Raw genomic sequence first — 17,394 nt, 5'->3', positions numbered from 1 at the left:
TAAAATAACTGAATTTGCATACAAATAAAAATGAAATGCACGTTGCAGGAAGTACTCCTGATTGAACAACATGGATAATGACCTATCCGTTCTGATAGCAGTAGTTCTGTCCTATATATAATATTCTGATTTGAAAAACTGTGTATAAAGAAGCACTCCTACTTAAAAGCTAGCAGGTATAAATTAAGGACACAACACCAGCAAGAAGAGATCGCGAGAGGAATAGGCATACAGAGGATGGAAACAGGAGCTGTCATGAGAAGGAGACCTGCACATTTGAGTGTATGTCTTTCCAAACCCAAGACCAGAAACCTGGGCACTGCCCCATGGCTCGGCAATTGCCACAAAATCCATCTCACTGCAGTTACCCCTGCACGTCAGCCCTGTCACTGCCACAAGCACTCCATGAGCTGCAGGTTGCCACCTGCTCAGCATGGTTCTTTGTGGTAGAAACTGCTTGCCTGAAGCAACTACAAACAAGAGAAGGAATGAATAAATCGTTTTAGGAATTTGCTGTAGTACGACAGTTGCGAGGAGAAACATTTGACTTTTGACCACCACTGTATACTCAATTCAACCTGCATACAGCAAGCCATACTGCTGTACATTTCATTCTTTGTAATCATTTACTTATTTTACTTTTTTATCTCACCTTCAGTGCACAGAATGGTGAGGTGATTACAGCAAATGGTAACCAAGGTGTGCATCTGTTGCGTTAAAAAATTCAAGCAGTATGTAGGAAATAAGGCAGGGGAGCATGGGATGGATGGATTTTTCTAGCTATTCAAAGCTATTTGTAGGAAATAGACACCTAGAACAAAGGTTTCCTTTACAATATGCCTGTAACATAGCATGATTTTGATACCATGCCTTTGGCATAGCAGGGTCATGAGCACAGCCCACTTGCGTTTTATGAGAGAAGGTAGTCCACAAAAACAATGAAAACATTCAAAACATGCTTATGCTGTGGAAGTATGTTAAATAACTGCAGGTACACAAAGTTAAAAGGTTATTAACATTTTAAATTTAAAATTTTTGCAATTGTATCCAGTAAATTAGTGATTTTGTAAAATAATTATTTTAAGACTAATGGGTGCCTTTATGTTTCCATTTAACTGTAGGACTGCAAACTACTTGAGTACATTAAAAAAAAAAAACACCTTAAATGGATACTGAGTCATAGCTCAAGCAAACTAAAGATCACAACTGAGTGAAGTTTCCAGTTTAAAAATAAATCATTTATTTCAAGAGCATGCTGTCTGCATTACAAACAGAATTTTACCTAATCTCTGATAGATACTGGCTACTACATTCTTCAAAGTGTTGATGTCACTGCTAACATTACTTGGCAAAACACACCAAACACATCTTTCCTTGAAATTATACTTTCAAAAAATTGCTATTTCAAAGAAATATCAACAGGAAACATGCTTCATAGTGTATTAATGTAGGAACATTTTTTTTGTTGTCACTATTTCCTTTTGTAACTTTACAGAACTTTGGAATATTAAGAGGCCTCGTTTCCAGTAACCACTTAAAACAGCTTTGAAGGAAGTCAATAAAACATAATCCAGGCAGCAACCCTGTTTGCAGAGGCCTATTTATTGTTAAGTAATCCCTTAGAAAAGTCAACAATATCTGCCGATGTTTTTTTAGTAGCCATATATATGTTGGCCATAATATATTAGCTTGTTTCAGAAAAAAGAAAAGCAGGACCATTTCAAGGGATACGATTGGAAAAAGAAAGGACTCACCAAAGGTTCAGCCATTACAACTTCAATTTTCTTTTCAGCTTGAACAGCAAATTCAGCAAAGAGGCTTTTGATGACATACTCGCCAGGTTTGACATCTGGATCAATAGTAATGTTAGACATGATGATGCCTCTCTTTTCCCAGGTGGAAACAACACTTGGAGAAACTCTGCGTTTATTTACTCTGCTGGGTGGCGTGGAGGCTATAGGAAAAAAAAAAAAGAAGAAAAAAAAAGCTATAAATCAGAGCTTCTAGACACTGTCACTTTTTTTTTCCCATTCACCACATACACGTATTCACATAGTAAAGTTTGTAACCTACAAGGAGGAAATAACTAGTTTATAACATCCAACAAGCCTATTTCAATTTTTACTTTGCTACTTTTACTTTTGATAGGGAATTCCACTCTGAAGTTGCATAAGGGAGCACAATGTAAATTCTTTCTGTTACTGATAAAATGCAGAATCGTCTAAAGAAGTATGAACAGCCCCATTCTGTACACAACTGGATGATGGTCATGATAAAGTTTAGAGCCATGAATGTCTGGACTCTTCAGTTCAAGTATGATTAAAAGTCAAAAAGGTGCAATTTAAAGGGCTATTTCTATATTGAGAGACATCTGCTTGACTTGATTTTTTATAAACTATCTGTTAAGTTCAAAGCTCTACTTGGTCTCCATATATCTTCAAAAGAAGTATTTCTTGGTACTTTTTGTCACTGAGCTAAAAAAAAACAAGCTCCTTCTAGACATCATACTCACTATTTTTTCCACTCTCTAGTGACAAACCTGAAAGATTTGCTCCTTATCAGAAACATTAATTAACTGATCAATGTACACGGTATACCACTGGATATACTAGTCTCTCTTTTCAACAGTTAGAGCTTTCACTCCTACACTGAAATTGCCAATATGCTACATTTGTACAATATTTATCCAGTTTTATTTCTCCTAAGCACTCAAAAGTATCTCTATATTATTACAGCTAACACTCAACGTGAATGCAGTATCAAAAATCTGATATCACAACTCACTTTTGTGTTTAACACATTCATGACAATTAAACAATCACAATTTTTGTCTTGCACACAATAAATCAAAATATTTATTGGTATCTCTAATGATGCCACAGATCTACCCAGAAAGTCTGATATTTCTCTAGTACGTTCCATGTCTGTAGATTTTTTTAAGTGATATTAGTAATTGATATCAAGAAGTCTTTCCTATTGATACTAAGATTTTCTTTTCCTATTATGGTTGTATAGAGGGCTTAGTCTCTGTCTATTTTACTGTATCACATACTGCAATTTGCCTCGATAGACTTTTTGTGGTTAAAATGTGTCAAGATGCTCTTGGCCAATTTTGATTAACATTCAAGATTTTCATTTGTTTCATTTGTTCGTTTATAAATGTGCAATTCCTATTAGCTAAATATTATCCACAGTTTTCATTGAACATTTTCTTCACCTCTTTCATGACAATACTGGTTACCACAAAAATGAAGACTTTTGGTCCTTCACTTAGACCCCTCCCCAGTTTGCCTCCAAGCCATTCCAGATTTCTCCTGTCACTTCAGAAGGTTATGTTTTACATAATGCAGATAGCCTCAACTTCCATAGAAAGTACCCATTTATCAAATGCAGTACAGAAGTTATCAACTAATATTCAGCATGAGTGAAAACACAGGAATAGCCGTAACTATCTCAGTCTGTAATGAAAAAGGAAGATTTCTTTGTTTAAGCTTGTTAGTACATGACCTGTGTTTTTCCCCTAAGTATCTCTTGCCCAAACCTGCTGCTTGATCAAACCACCACTGTTAAGAAAAGATAAGCAGTATAGTTTGAGTAGGATTTATTATTTCCCGCATGTAAGTTGCCATATGCCCTCTTAGAGGCAGGAAGGAATAGCCAGGGTCACGCAGCCAAGCTGCCAGTAATCAGGGCCACCTTAGGAAGGACCCAGCTCATGCTCTGCACACCATGTGCCACAAAGTGCCTCCGAACACCCTGTAATGCTTTAATCAACTCTTTGATCTTGGAAGCAGAGGTCCTAGAAGACACCGAAAAGCATGTGCCACATGATGCAGGCAATGAGACTTTGGAGATGCTGCTGTGCTCCAGATCCCTACCGTGGAAATTTCCTACAGCGAAGTACACAAAGGCTTTAGGGAAGAAACCAAAGTGCACAGTACAAAGAAAGACAACAACCCAAAACATCCGACTTCAAAGAAAAAAGTCTTTCTTATCCCAAATCTGATGATTCGCTCATCCCTCAGCACAGGGCATAAACATGTTGGGCACTTGAAGAAAAAAAGCAAACATACACACACATTTTGTTTCACTACAATTACTGCACGCATCCTCCAAAATGCATGCTTCTGTCATTCTCAAACCCTAAAGCTTCGGAAGGCAGCAAAGGAAATGATAAAGATCCATTAGGGGTCAAGAAAGTGAGTACAGAGGTTTGAGGAGAGAAAAGAGGAAAAGAAGGAATACATCCTCCCTGGCCACAGCAGGGAGCAAACAGAAACACCAAGTTTCTGAGCTTTACAAAACAGAAAAATGTTGCAACACAGAGAGATTTTGAACTCGCCTTTCATATCTGTCTAGAGATGAACAAAAACCAACAACAAAAAAACCACCACCAACAACAAAAACATCACACACACCAGGTACCTGCTTTGTAAAGACAAGCAACTTTATGTACTAAGGTACATAATGAAGTACCTAACAGATATTCCACCTTTCTATCCCAATAGAATATGCACTTAAGAGTGCATTGACACAAAACATTTCTGTCTCCAGTTTTTAAAAGATGGCCTTAAAAGCCCTTGTCATTAAAGAATCAGGAAAACATTGAGAACTGATCATTGTCAGAGAACAACACGGTGAGATGCCCCCCCTCAGCCTCCCCGCCTCCAGCTCGCAGCCTCCCCTCACAGGAGGGGTGCCTCAGGCCCTCCAGCACCCTGGTGGCTATCCGCTGGACTCCTTCCAGTGTGTCCATGTCTCTAATGTTTTATGCTATTAGCTTAAACACACAAAGTTTCAAAGCTACAACCAGCTTCTCTTGCTAGGGATGAGCTTCTGAGGCTGTTCATGTTGACCTAGAAGCAGTGGAAGGCAGGCAAAGGCCCAGGCCGCCTCTCACACACCTGCAGTGCTGCTCGTGTGACAGCATGAGAAAACCAGACAGAAACCTAACCCTGGAAAGAAGCAACCAGTCCAGCTTCCAGAACCAGTGCAGAGATCGCAGTGGGCAGAGGGCAAAGTCACAACGCCAGGCTGCAGCACAGCACCCTTGGATCCCCACAGACCCCGCTCCTCGGCTATAGCTTCGTGCAGCCCCCTTTGATGGGGCGAGCAGCACGATTATCAGAGGATGCAAACACCCTCAGCCAACTATTTTCTGCTCTCTGCCACCCTCCTGTGCAAACAAGCACTGTGTGCATCTCTGTAAAGAACAGATGTGGAAAAAAGCAGCACACGTATTAGTTTTTTTGCCAGGTTAATTTCGACACCATCACTTCTCTAATTTGTTCACCACACGGCCACATGTATTATTGTGACAGCACCTTGCTTGACATGCCACTGCTGTGTTCACACACACACCCCAATGCTTGAACCTCCTCACCCCACCCCAGCCCACAAAAAAGGAAAAGAAAAAAAAAGAAGAAAAAGGGAAACGAAAGAAAAAAAAGTCAAACTGCAGCAGTTGTAAACACTGCCATGAGCAGATTATAAATACCTTAGATTTGCTAAAGTGCCGGCACATTCAAATAGCTGGACAAAAGGCTAGGATTTACTACTTTCATCTACAAACTTGCTGAGGACTCTTAATGATTCCTACCCTGCATCTGACAATGGCTGTGGTTTTAGCTGCTATGTAAAACCAGTACATTAGTTTAACACAAACAGGAAAAAAATACATAGGAGGGAAAAGGGGGAGGGAGCTTGTCTGTGTTTAATAAAAGGATATATATACACAGTAGTTCTTTAAAGGAAAGCCAAAATCTATTATCAGATTTCTTAACTAGGTCAAACAACATTATAACTGGTATAATTATGTTCAGTGGGATTCATTTACTCATGAACTTGCAATTGATAACATTGTGAAGAGGGGTCTATGTGGATTTTAAACAGCATAACGAATGGAGAAATCTCATTATAGGACAGGATTAAATAAATTCTTTCTACTATTCTCTGCCACTAAAGGATAATCCATTCCCTGCTCTTAGCTGCCTGAGAAAAATTAAGTTTCAAACAGTGTTTTGAAGCTTAGAATTATGGAAGTCTCCAGAATTTCAGACGAAATCTGGAACTAAAAGCCATACCACTCGCGACAGTCCAAAACCAAGAAATGACTCCTAAAACACTGGACGCTATTCACTGGGAACAATATCCTGTTTGTTTGTTCCGATGGGAGCTGGTGCTACGTGGGAATCGGGAAGCAAGCGCCCCTGTCGAGCTGTAGGAAATCTCTGTTACGGTATTGTTTGGTTGCTACGGCCACACCAAATTGTTTGGATGGTTTCAAGGAACAGTAAAACAATACAGAAGATAATTAGGCAGACAACGTATGCCTAGGTCAAAAGGCAACACAGGCTGATGGATGTTAAATTAGGAACAAAACTGTTCCATGGTAAACACAAGAGCCCAGACCTCTGAAAGTTTACTTAATACCCAAGTTGATATTAAAGAACGGAATTTTTATCATCCTGCTTCTCTCCATATAGCCCGAACACATCCTCATGGCTGAGGATATAAATAACATTCTGCTGGCACCGAGGAGGTTACTTGGGGTTCAAACACACCGAGCAGGTACCAAAGGTGACAAATGCATGTCAGCCCGTGACAGCCTCTGAGCGCATCGGACTCTGTGGCTGACAGGAAATGGGGATTTGCAGCTTTTGTATGTGTCTTTGGTAGTACTTTACACTTGGCCAAGCATTGGCCCTTCGTATCTGCTTTCAATAAGTTATTCATGTATTTTAACTGAAATTTGCTCTATTTTAGTTGCTATTGTTTCTCAGGAAGCTGGAATGGTTGAACTGAAGCAGAACTTCCGTGAGATATCTGCCCTCTTCCAGGTACCTAAGAGCAAATGTAGAATTATTATTATTTATTTTAAATAAGGAAACCAACTACAAAACAAGGATATTGAACACACTTTTGAGAAGGACTCCATCATTTTCATCAAGCAGATTACATCCTTCGTTGCCATTTGTAATCTCATTGCTAAGGTAGTAAATCATTTTATATGGCTTATGTTTAACAATTCATCTTCTTTATTATCATTTTTGCAGCACAGATAGTATCACTGCTACTCTGGGCTTCCTGTGATAGTTGCTGCTGAAGAGGGTTTGAAAACCCTACTGACAATAAAAAAAATTCAGAAGACTGTAAATATTATCTGTGTAGTTACTTAACATAATTTTAATTAAGCTCTTTGTCTCCTGCTCTGATAAACATCCAGACTATTTTATCCTACCTCACAGAAGTGATATTAATATACATGGAAACATATCTGTGATAATTGCTAGTATGCTTTAGAGCAGAAAATCTTCACTTGTTTTACTGGATAAACCATTTTTTTCCTAATAAGGAGACTGATGCTCAAAAGACATGACCTAACATGCCCAGTATTAACCAACATGTTATGGGCAGAGCCAAAAAGTTAAACCTAGGTTTGCTATGTCCCAGCTAGTGGTCTGTTTTCCAGAGCAGACAGCTTATTCAAAAGCCTTAACCTCATCACTGTTTTGCAATTCTCCAATTTCTATGTAACATCAGGTTTCTATTGTTTCCAAAGTCTCCTTACTCACAGAAGTGAAAAAAATCTCATTTCCATGAATATGCTTTGTGGTTTGAATGAAATGGTGAACTTTTTAATGAAGACTACAAAGCTTAATATCTATTTCCCTCATAACAGCTGCACTTTTCCTTTTCTTAGCCTCCAGCCTAGAGATTAGATACAAAGAAAAAGCAACTCTAAAACTAATCTAACAAAAATTTCTGAACAAAAGAAATGGAGTTTACCTCCAGAGGTGTTATTTCAGAGCTCAGTAAACAAAAGGGGGGGGGGGGGGGGGGGGGGAAAGTTTATTTTTGTTTGTGGGGGGCTATAAAATAGCAGTGATTGAAACATTTGGAGCATACCTTAAATGATCTATGTTTTTCAGTCGTGTTCACTTAAATCACTTAGACTTGCCTTCAGCTGCTATCCATCCATCCAGTCAGTTTACTTGGGTTGCAGAAGCATTGGAGGGCCAGAAGAGCCAGGGGTACTTAGAATCATAGAATCATAGAACATCCTGAGTTGGAAGGGACCCTTAAGGATCATCAAGTCCAACTCTTGACACCGCACAGGTCTACCCAAAAGTTCAGACCATGTGCCTAAGTTCACAGTCCAATCTCTTCTTAAATTCAGACAGGCTCGGTGCAGTGACCACTTCCCTGGGGAGCCTGTTCCAGTGTGCAACCACCCTCTCTGTGAAGAACCCCCTCCTGACGTCCAGCCTAAATTTCCCCTGCCTCAGCTTAACCCCGTTCCCGCGGGTCCTGTCACTGGTGTTAATGGAGAAAAGGTCTCCTGCCTCTTGACAACCCCTTACGAGGAAGTTGTAGACTGTGATGAGGTCTCCCCTCAGCCTCCTCTTCTCCAGGCTGAACAGGCCCAGTGACCTCAGCCGTTCCTCGTACGTCTTCCCCTCAAGGCCTTTCACCATCTTCGTAGCCCTCCTCTGGACACTTTCCAACAGTTTCATGTCCTTTTTATACTGTGGTGCCCAGAACTGCACACAGTACTCAAGGTGAGGCCGCACCAGCGCAGAGTAGAGCGGGACAATCACCTCCCTTGACCTACTAGCGATGCCGTGCTTGATGCACCCCAGGACACGGTTGGCCCTCCTGGCTGCCAGGGCACATTGCTGGCTCATATTCAACTTGCTGTCTACCACGACCCCCAGATCCCTCTCTTCTAGGCTGCTCTCCAGCGTCTCATCGCCCAGTCTGTACATGCAACCAGGGTTTCCCCGTCCCAGGTGCAGGACCCGGCACTTGCTCTTATTGAACTTCATGCGGTTGGTGATCGCCCAGCTCTCCAACCTATCCAGATCCCTCTGCAAGGCCTTTACGCCCTCATTTGAGTCCACAACTCCTCCAAGTTTGGTGTCATCAGCAAACTTGCTCAAAATACCCTCTATTCCTACATCCAGATCGTTTATAAAATATTGAAAAGTACCGGCCCTAAAATGGAGCCTTGAGGGACCCCACTGGTGACCGCCCGCCAGCCTGACACAGCCCCATTTACCATAACCCTTTGGGCCCTGCCCGTTAGCCAATTGCTCACCCATCGTATGATGTTTTTATTTAGCTGTATGGTGGACATTTTGTCCAGTAGGATCCTATGGGAAACCGTGTCAAAAGCCTTGCTGAAGTCCAAAAAAATCACATCAGCTGGTTTCCCTTGGTCCACCATACGGGTGATCTTATCATAAAAGGAAATCAGGTTAGTTAGGCAGGACCTACCCTTCACAAACCCATGCTGGCTGGGACCAATGACTGCTTTGTCCCCCAGGTGCGCCTCAATAAGTCCGAGAACCAACTTCCCTGGTTGTTATCCAAACTCTGCCCCAGCAGCAATGCTCTGCAGAGCCTGTTTGCAGGCTGCGTTTGTTACCCTATGAGCTCTCGCTGCACTGAGCCCCAGCTGCCCTCATGCACAGCCAGCACCCCCACACTCATGGCTCTGGGTGCCTCCTTAGCTCGCCAGCATCCCCAAAGTGCTGGAGTTGGTTCAGGTCAGGGATTGCAACAGAAAGCTTCTGTCTCTGTCAAGGATGACAAATGCCAAAGTGGAGATGCCAGCTGCTGCCCAGCTACAGTGCAAGAGGCACTGAGCTCGCTGTAGTGACCCACAGGGCTCAGGCTGGCTCTTGGCGGAGATGGCAGTCACTTCTGCACTATTCTGCATTTTCCCAGATGTTCCCATTCATTTCACCAGCACTCATTTACCAGCAAATGTTACTTGTGCTAATAGATTGTAACTGCAATAACAGACTACGGCAAAAGGAAAGAAAAATTGCAGACTTGTAAAATATACATATATACTTATTTTAATCACTTCCAGTTATAAATGGCACTGGCTTAGTTCAGCTGTATGGTTTGGTGCAATGTTTGTAAAGCCAAGTCAAACCTTTCAGCAAGAGGAAGTTGTATATACGGATAACTTCCCCTCCGCTTCCAAATCACAACTTGCATTTTTACTTCTGCAGTAAAAATATTTCCTTATTGACAATTAGTCTAAGGATATGAATACATCCTAGACAGGATCTGGAATAAAGAAACAAACGAATATTGCATCAATCAACGGAAGATGCATTTATTTCTGTAATTTGCTATCTAAGCATATGGCTAAAATGCAGTGGATGCCCTGGGAAGGAATAGAGAAAGTTCCTGGGTGACTTGTGGAAACTGGTACCATGACAGCTGAGCTTTCATTTGGATTCAAAGAAGACAAAACAAAAACCTCACAGCAATCTTCTGAAGTTTCACTGTACAAATAATTTTTCTATTCCCAACAAATAAGGATGTTGTTGCTTTATGGAAAGTTGACTCAGCTAGAAGAAGAGATGCCAATGTCTAGTTACAGGTACTCACATGAAGTCTGCTTTCTGCTTTCAGTCTCTGAAAACAGATGCAAGAAATTTAATCTTAGCTTTCCCAAAATACAGACAATGTCTGCTGGTAAGCTGCAATACAAATATTACCCCAGGCCAACACAGGGACACGGCAGAAGTTCCAAGGCACAAAGCCTTAGTTTGGCTGTACCTAGCTGTCCAGGTATCTGGGCCAGATCACACTCCCTTTGCAGACACAGTTGTGCTGCTGATCTTCACATTTCAAGTTCTTACAAAGTAGTTTTGTTCTTCTACAGATTCAGCAGTCTTTTTCTCTACCATTGTTAAAACCTCTGAGAATTTAATTCAGAATTTGTAATTTTTTGATCTTTCACTTGGCATAATGCTTTCTAGAAATCTAAAAACAGTCTCTACTGAGGGAAAAAGGAAAAGAGAAACAGAAATATTACTTCAAAGTTTTTCTTTATAAAAATCATTTTAGGTTTAGAAGAAAAAAATCTCCCCTTATTCTTCTCATACCTATGGTAATGGTCTGAGATGCCTTAAGTCAGCCTCCTGTGTGTTGAACACGCACAGGTCATGGAAGGTAAGGTCCCTGTCCTCCTTCTACACTCCCCTGCACCAACATCTTCTGGAGAGTTGTTCCAATATTCTCTGCCCCACAGTAGCTTTCTGCCTTTTCTGTACTAATCTGCAGGCACTCCTTGGGGAAGTGTTCTGAAGAAAACAAGAAATCCTTCTCACCTACTTGCTTTAATGACTGAGCAAATTCTAACCAGCAAATATTCTGATTGCTGTACTGGACTTTGTATCTTGCAGTCTTATCCCCAACTTATTCTGATAAGCCTTTAAATGAAATAAGTTATTTCTTCCCCAAAACTCCACAACAAGGAAAGATGAAATAAATTATGAAGATAAAGTTCAGAAAAATATTTCTAAGTACTTATTTTGCTTAAATTCAGATACTTGTGAAGAGAGACACTGGACCAGGAATTTTCCCAAGTAAATCCTACTGACTTTGACACTTAAGGACTGCACTCATAATTCCTCCTACCTTTATACGTAGATGAGAAGCAGCAACCCATCACAACCTTTCTAAACTTCTCTTGTATGTGGAGAAAGGAGTACTACTGAATTGCAAAATACAAGATTCAGTGTTTAGCCCTGAGATAAGCTTTTCTTCAGGTTAATAAAAGCACCACAAACCTTAAAAATCGGTAGCAGAGTATGTTAACCTTACATTGTAAATAGAAAACCCACTTCTCTACGGGATTGAGGTCCAACAGGAAGAAGAGCCATGCATGTCACATAGAAGCATCTGAATCAGGTGTGCAGATATTTCATACCTATGGAATGCCGACAACACAAATTCTTTTCTTACAAAGTATCATGGCTGAAAAAGGGGTCAGATCTGCCATTCAGGAAAGCATCAGGACCCGTAGGGCAGCTGTCAGGAACGGACCAGCAGCTGCTGCTGGGCTCTCAAACACTCACTCTGTCCGCTGAGAACATCAGACCTGAGAGGCTGCTACAAGCTGCGGTCTCAAAGACAGCTGCTGCAGCTCACCCCATCACCTGTGCTACGTAATTCTCACCTAGTCGGTATGAGCTAGCAGGGGACAATGTGCCACCTATGATGCAAAGAAGAAATTGAAAATCAAACAAACAAAAGCAGAAAATACTAGAAAATACACTAGAATGTATGTCAGACCGATTTTACATACATATATTATAAAAAAAATTTCAACTTCACAAGAGCTAGAACCCAGACAGGAAATATTGGCTGAGATTGCTACAAGCACATGCAAGAAGGATTACAACTCACTGTGTCAATAGCTTAGAGCCCTGTATAGTAGACCCTACATGCAGACTACGATTAGACAGGAAAAAAAGAAGAAATTCATGATTAAGTTGCATAGTATAAGGTGCCAAAAGACCAAACACACGCAATTTGAAAACAACATGACAAAGCACAAAGATTTAGCAGGAGGAAAAGGAAATTGATTTGAACTAAATTGTCTCAAGTCCTGCCCAGTCATTCTTGATTACAGCATGACATCAGGAAATCCTGAGCATTAAGATGTCAGACCATTAAAACTTCAGTTTATATAATTCCTTCTCTAAAACAACTGCCAGAACAGAAAGCCTTTTCAGATAAACCATTTTAATTAATGAAAAACACTTTAGAATTTCAAGAAATCTTCACTTAGGAAAGGAATTAAAATTATTTAACGACATGCAATATATTTCACGTTTTGCTTCAGTGACAGAAAGCTGTTCTCAGGCAGGATGAGCTTAAAAGAATATAAAGCATAAGTTAGTCTCGTCTCTTCCACCGGCACCTAGTCTGGAACACAACCCATCTTCTCTGGAAGTAGCATGGTGGCAGGAAAGTAAAGGATCAGTGCTGTTATACGTTAAATTCCCAGTGCTAATTTTCAGAAACACATTTACTGTCCTGAAGTTTTATACAACTGTAGCTTTCAACTAGATTTAAAGCTGCACACGTAATAACGCAAGTTAATTTTAACGCGTGAATTCTTGCTGGAGAACACTTCTGTATCAAGTTACACACTTCTCAGAGACAAGATACCCCACCAAGTGCACATCTGTTACCTAGGGCCTTCTTTCACAGCAGACTTCTTATCTTGACTTAACACAACCTACTGCCAAAACACTCAGCACAGCACCAGTGAAGTACCAGCGCCGTGCTGTCAAGTAACAGATACGTATCCTGACACCTCAGCTTCCTTCAAAATACTAAACCAAGCATATACGTAACTGAGCAAGTTCTGCTTACTGACAAATTTGGTATTCCCTCAGAACAGTAACAGTGTAAGAATAAAAAACCTTAAGCCCGCTTCCTAACTTGTTTCTGTATCTTAATATTGGACTTCTGCAGTATAAGTCATACCTTCAGTAAGGATGCAAACAAAGAAGCTATTCTATTCCAGGGTGATCAAATTGCAGAAGTGCTTGCCATACTACTAGTTGTAAAGAGCAGGATCTGTTGGATATTTCTTATTTAAAATCATTACTGCAACAGGACTAATGATTACAGCTTTCTGTTAAACATGGAATGGTGCAACTTGGACTTGTTCTGTTGGTTCTTCTGCTCCACCTGCCAGTAAGAAACCACAAACCAAGCCAGCACTAAGTGGGGGCCAGCTGCGTGCCCTCGCTTTCAAAGGGAACTATTAGCTCAGGCTCGTGGCCATCCCAGTTGTGGTTGTCATGCTTTTAGACAGCACAGTGCAGTCACTTCATGGCAGAGAGGCTGTAGCCTGCAAAAGCCCTGCAGATGTTTCCTTAATCCCTCTGTTCTAATTTCTGGAGTCAAAAGGACAACTGGAAGGAGCCCAGCTCAGGTATCTAGCTAGCTATAGGGCACCACATTTTTCTGTAGACACAGAACTTTCTCTGATGATGTAAAATTTCTCTGATGCTGAAAAATTTGGTGCCATCCCATGGCTCAGTGCTAGGTTCCCAGCCTCACTGCAGCATTTACCCAAACATCACCAGTAAGAACCCAAAAACAAGGCATCCATTTCAACCTAACATGTATGTCTAATCCTATCACTTCTATCAATGTTTTCAATTTTTTTGTCCATCTACAGATTTTTTTCTTTTTTCTACACAAAGCTTCCAGTGGAGATGCAGATTCCTACAGAGTGAATTTAAGCTTCCCAGCCATGGTTTGGTTTCTCCCAGTTCCCTCTCACAAGTTACAGATTGCACTTTGAGCACCACAGAAAAAAAGCATAAAGGAGGCAAAGGTAGCAGGCTGGGACAGTAGAAAGAGAATTATATTTACAAGTGCCTATTCCAGATTTTCATGCACGCTGTTCTTCAGGTCAAGGAAATGCATATTTCCATAGCAATTATGAGATTGAACTTACTCTAAATAACTACTTTATTTTTATGATATGTTCATATGCTCATTACATTAATATGAAGGGAAGCGTGAACTAAATCCTAAATCTCAAGCTGTAAGCAGTAGTACCTAAAATAAAATCAAAGTTTGAACATAGATAACACTGGAGGAACACACTGATATATGCTTCCACAGACAACTTAGTTCTAACATTTATCAATGCATACAGATCTTCTCTGATGAGGTTTTGTTTCCTTTTAATACACTAATAGATTCACATAGAAAAAAAGGCCTCAAATAACAAGGTCAAAGTGATCCTAGGCATGCTGTGCTAACCAGAAAGCAGAAAAATAAACTTAAATGCCATCTTTCACTTACCTAATTCACATTTCTCTGGAAAAACAGAACTCCCCACCCTCCTCTTTCAAGGACTGAAGATATTTAACAACAAAAACACTACCAACACAAGCTGCAAGTGGGTATTAAAAAAAAAAAACATTGATCCATTGTACTGAAAGACAAACCAACAGAATGCTTGACAAATTTATGTTTGGTCCTAGTACAAAATAGAGTGTCAGAAGCCAGCATTTCTGGCCCTGCACAACCCAAGATTGTTTGTTTAAAATCCCCCTCGCTCCCCCTGCTTGCTCTTTCCTTGTGAGGACAATTCCAGCTAGAAGGAGGAAAAGACTTTTTTCCTCATTATGCTCATTATCTTCAATTATCCTCATTAGTGTCAAACTGATACCTTTCCTGAGTTAATGAAAAAGTAATGAATATTGGCAGCTTTGCTGTAAAAAGGTATTTTAGAAAAAAACTCTGGAGCATCAGTTGTAAAGACGTCAATAACTTCAAATTGCATATCATTAAAAGTTGTTTAAAAATCTATAAAGGAACCAAATAAGTTTCTCCTAATATGCTCCATATAAACATATTAATATTTCAGATGAAAACTACTCCAACAAGTTAAAGCTTGAAATATTACATTAGCCCTGACTGGGCACTTTCCCATCTTTTTAGGTAGCTGCCCAGTGAAGCACCCTGAAACATTTTAACAGTATTTCTGATATTGTGATATAGCTTGAAAATTAAAGTGCAAAATGTCATCTACACAAGGTTAAACAAGAAAAAGGAAATAAAAAAAAATGAACAAACAAATGCATTTGAGCCCTGGAACATGCTCAAGCACGTACCAACCAGGGTTAGAGCAGGTCCCATCCATTTCAGGAAAGAACAACAGATTTTTGTTGGGATTCTGTCAGTTTTGCCTTGCAATCCTCCATAGGAACATACGAGCTGATAGGGGAAATAAACCAGTGAAGACTAACTCAACCTGCCAAGTTTAACACAAAGATGCCAAGGAGTAAAAAGGATACAACATTTTCAAAAGCGTATATTCTTCTAAGTTTGTTGAGAAGACAAAACAAACAAACACTTTTTCCATACCCTGTCAACTGCCTAACTTAAATTGTTGAAAAAAAAAAGAAAAAAAGAACATCATCATATTCTCAACACACTCCCTAAATAAATACATTTTGTGCCCTGCAGTGAGCTGATCAACTCTTCTGAAAACTCAACACTGGCTGGGGTTCAGTTTCCAGTACAACCAAGGAGTTAGCACATAGGCGCGGGTGGCTATTTTTAAGCTAGAGCTTGCATTTCCTTGTGATGGCACATGAAGATCTCAAGATTGTCGTAATGTCTCTGTTTCTAAATTAGCTGTAGTCTTTTGTGTTTTTCTGTTTACCAAATGTACTCTTTTGAGCCAAGTTCTTTCATTCACTGAACTCTGTAGGACAAGAACAATGTCAACGGCTGAGCCAGTGACGGTCTGGGATGTCTATTTTCAGTTTTTCTCGTGGAAAAAAAAACGATGAATATGAGAACTAGCAAGTATCTAGAAGATTCGGGACTGTTCACTGGGATACTTACACAAATTTGTTTTCTTTCTATGATTAGCAACTGTGTTTTGAGGTTGCTCTGCACTTCAGAAGTTTGCATAACAGCATAAGGCGGCACTGAGCTCACACAGAGCCCTAGTTGACAGTATTTTTACAGCAGTAAGCACGAGACACATTTCTTACCAGATCTTCTGAAGAAATTTATCTATGCTAACTGTAAATAAAAATAAACTGAATCAGCAAGAATCTGAGGTTGTGCAACTTGTTAGGAAAACACACAATGGTCTTCAGGGCTTTGAGGCTTCAGAGAAAGTAACAGTGCAAGGGCACGGTGTAAGATGAGCTAAAAGTTCTCACGCAGTGTGCAGATGCACCCAGTGCTGGAGCTGGACCTCTGCAAGAAGACAATACCAAGTGCCACGCAGTGCTATTCTTAGTCCCTGTACATGCACCAAGCTTGCAAAGCTGACAGCTTCTTTGTCAGGTCGAGGGGAGGAGACTAGTTGCATCTGAAACAAAAATAGGTGATCATGTGCTTGTCCATGGAACTCCAAATTCACAGCCAAACTGGTCGTTCAAAACATCTGAGCTGTACTGCGTTGGAATAACAAGGAAAAAGAGAAAGCTTTTTTCTCCTAGCTTCTTCAACTTGCACTTAAAACGTTTTGTCCAATTCTAACTTCCTTCATAAAGTAGTTTGCCTTCTCAAAAATAAGAACCTCCATCTGGTTTCAATACACGCTTATGAACTGGAAAAAGCATCCAAGTACTTGGTTGCAGAGAACTGCAACCGAGAGGCTCAGTTTGGTATGAACGGATGGCCTGGAAGCGCCGGAGGAGCACACACAAGGGGAAAAAGGGGCTCCCCGAGAAGCCTGTGCTGTCAGCTCCCAGGTGTGCAGGTCGCGGAGACCCTGGCACCTCTACCTGCAGTTTCGCAACACACCCAGGCCTGGAGACAAAGAACTGCGATGACTCCAAATGACTCATGTAGGAGGGTCGGGATGGAGACACTGAGCGCTGTCAGCTCCAAAAATACAGATCCAAAATCTGTATGTGGTTGACGACCCAAGAACCATCCGGGAGACATGAAGTTGATGTGGTACCTGGCATCCTTACCCGCCACGTCATGGCAATGGATCCCGGACCTAAGAGCATTGTGGTGCCTTACTGCTGGCCGTGTGCCCTGAACACCCCTATCCCGCTGCTTGGCTGACAGGCAGGCTTC

At 40.7% G+C, this 17,394-nt stretch overlaps 1 protein-coding gene across 14 annotated transcripts in view; it reads right to left on the bottom strand.

Annotated features, from left to right (window-relative positions):
• The window catches only part of FRYL (FRY like transcription coactivator), a 171,570-nt gene that overhangs the window by 95,108 nt on the left and 59,068 nt on the right, over positions 1-17,394 (bottom strand). For all 14 annotated transcript variants that reach the window (XM_032186044.1, XM_032186033.1, XM_032186039.1 and 11 more), the window contains one exon: positions 1,755-1,954. In XM_032186044.1, the coding sequence (XP_032041935.1) occupies positions 1,755-1,874 (120 nt within the window). In that variant the 5' untranslated portion in view covers positions 1,875-1,954. The remainder of the gene's footprint in view (positions 1-1,754; positions 1,955-17,394) is intronic.

This window comes from Aythya fuligula, chromosome 4 (genome assembly GCF_009819795.1).
Source record: "Aythya fuligula isolate bAytFul2 chromosome 4, bAytFul2.pri, whole genome shotgun sequence".
NCBI lineage: Eukaryota > Metazoa > Chordata > Aves > Anseriformes > Anatidae > Aythya > Aythya fuligula.
The sequence above is the reverse complement of the archived record's forward strand: the minus strand, read 5'-3'. Positions and strand labels throughout refer to the sequence as shown.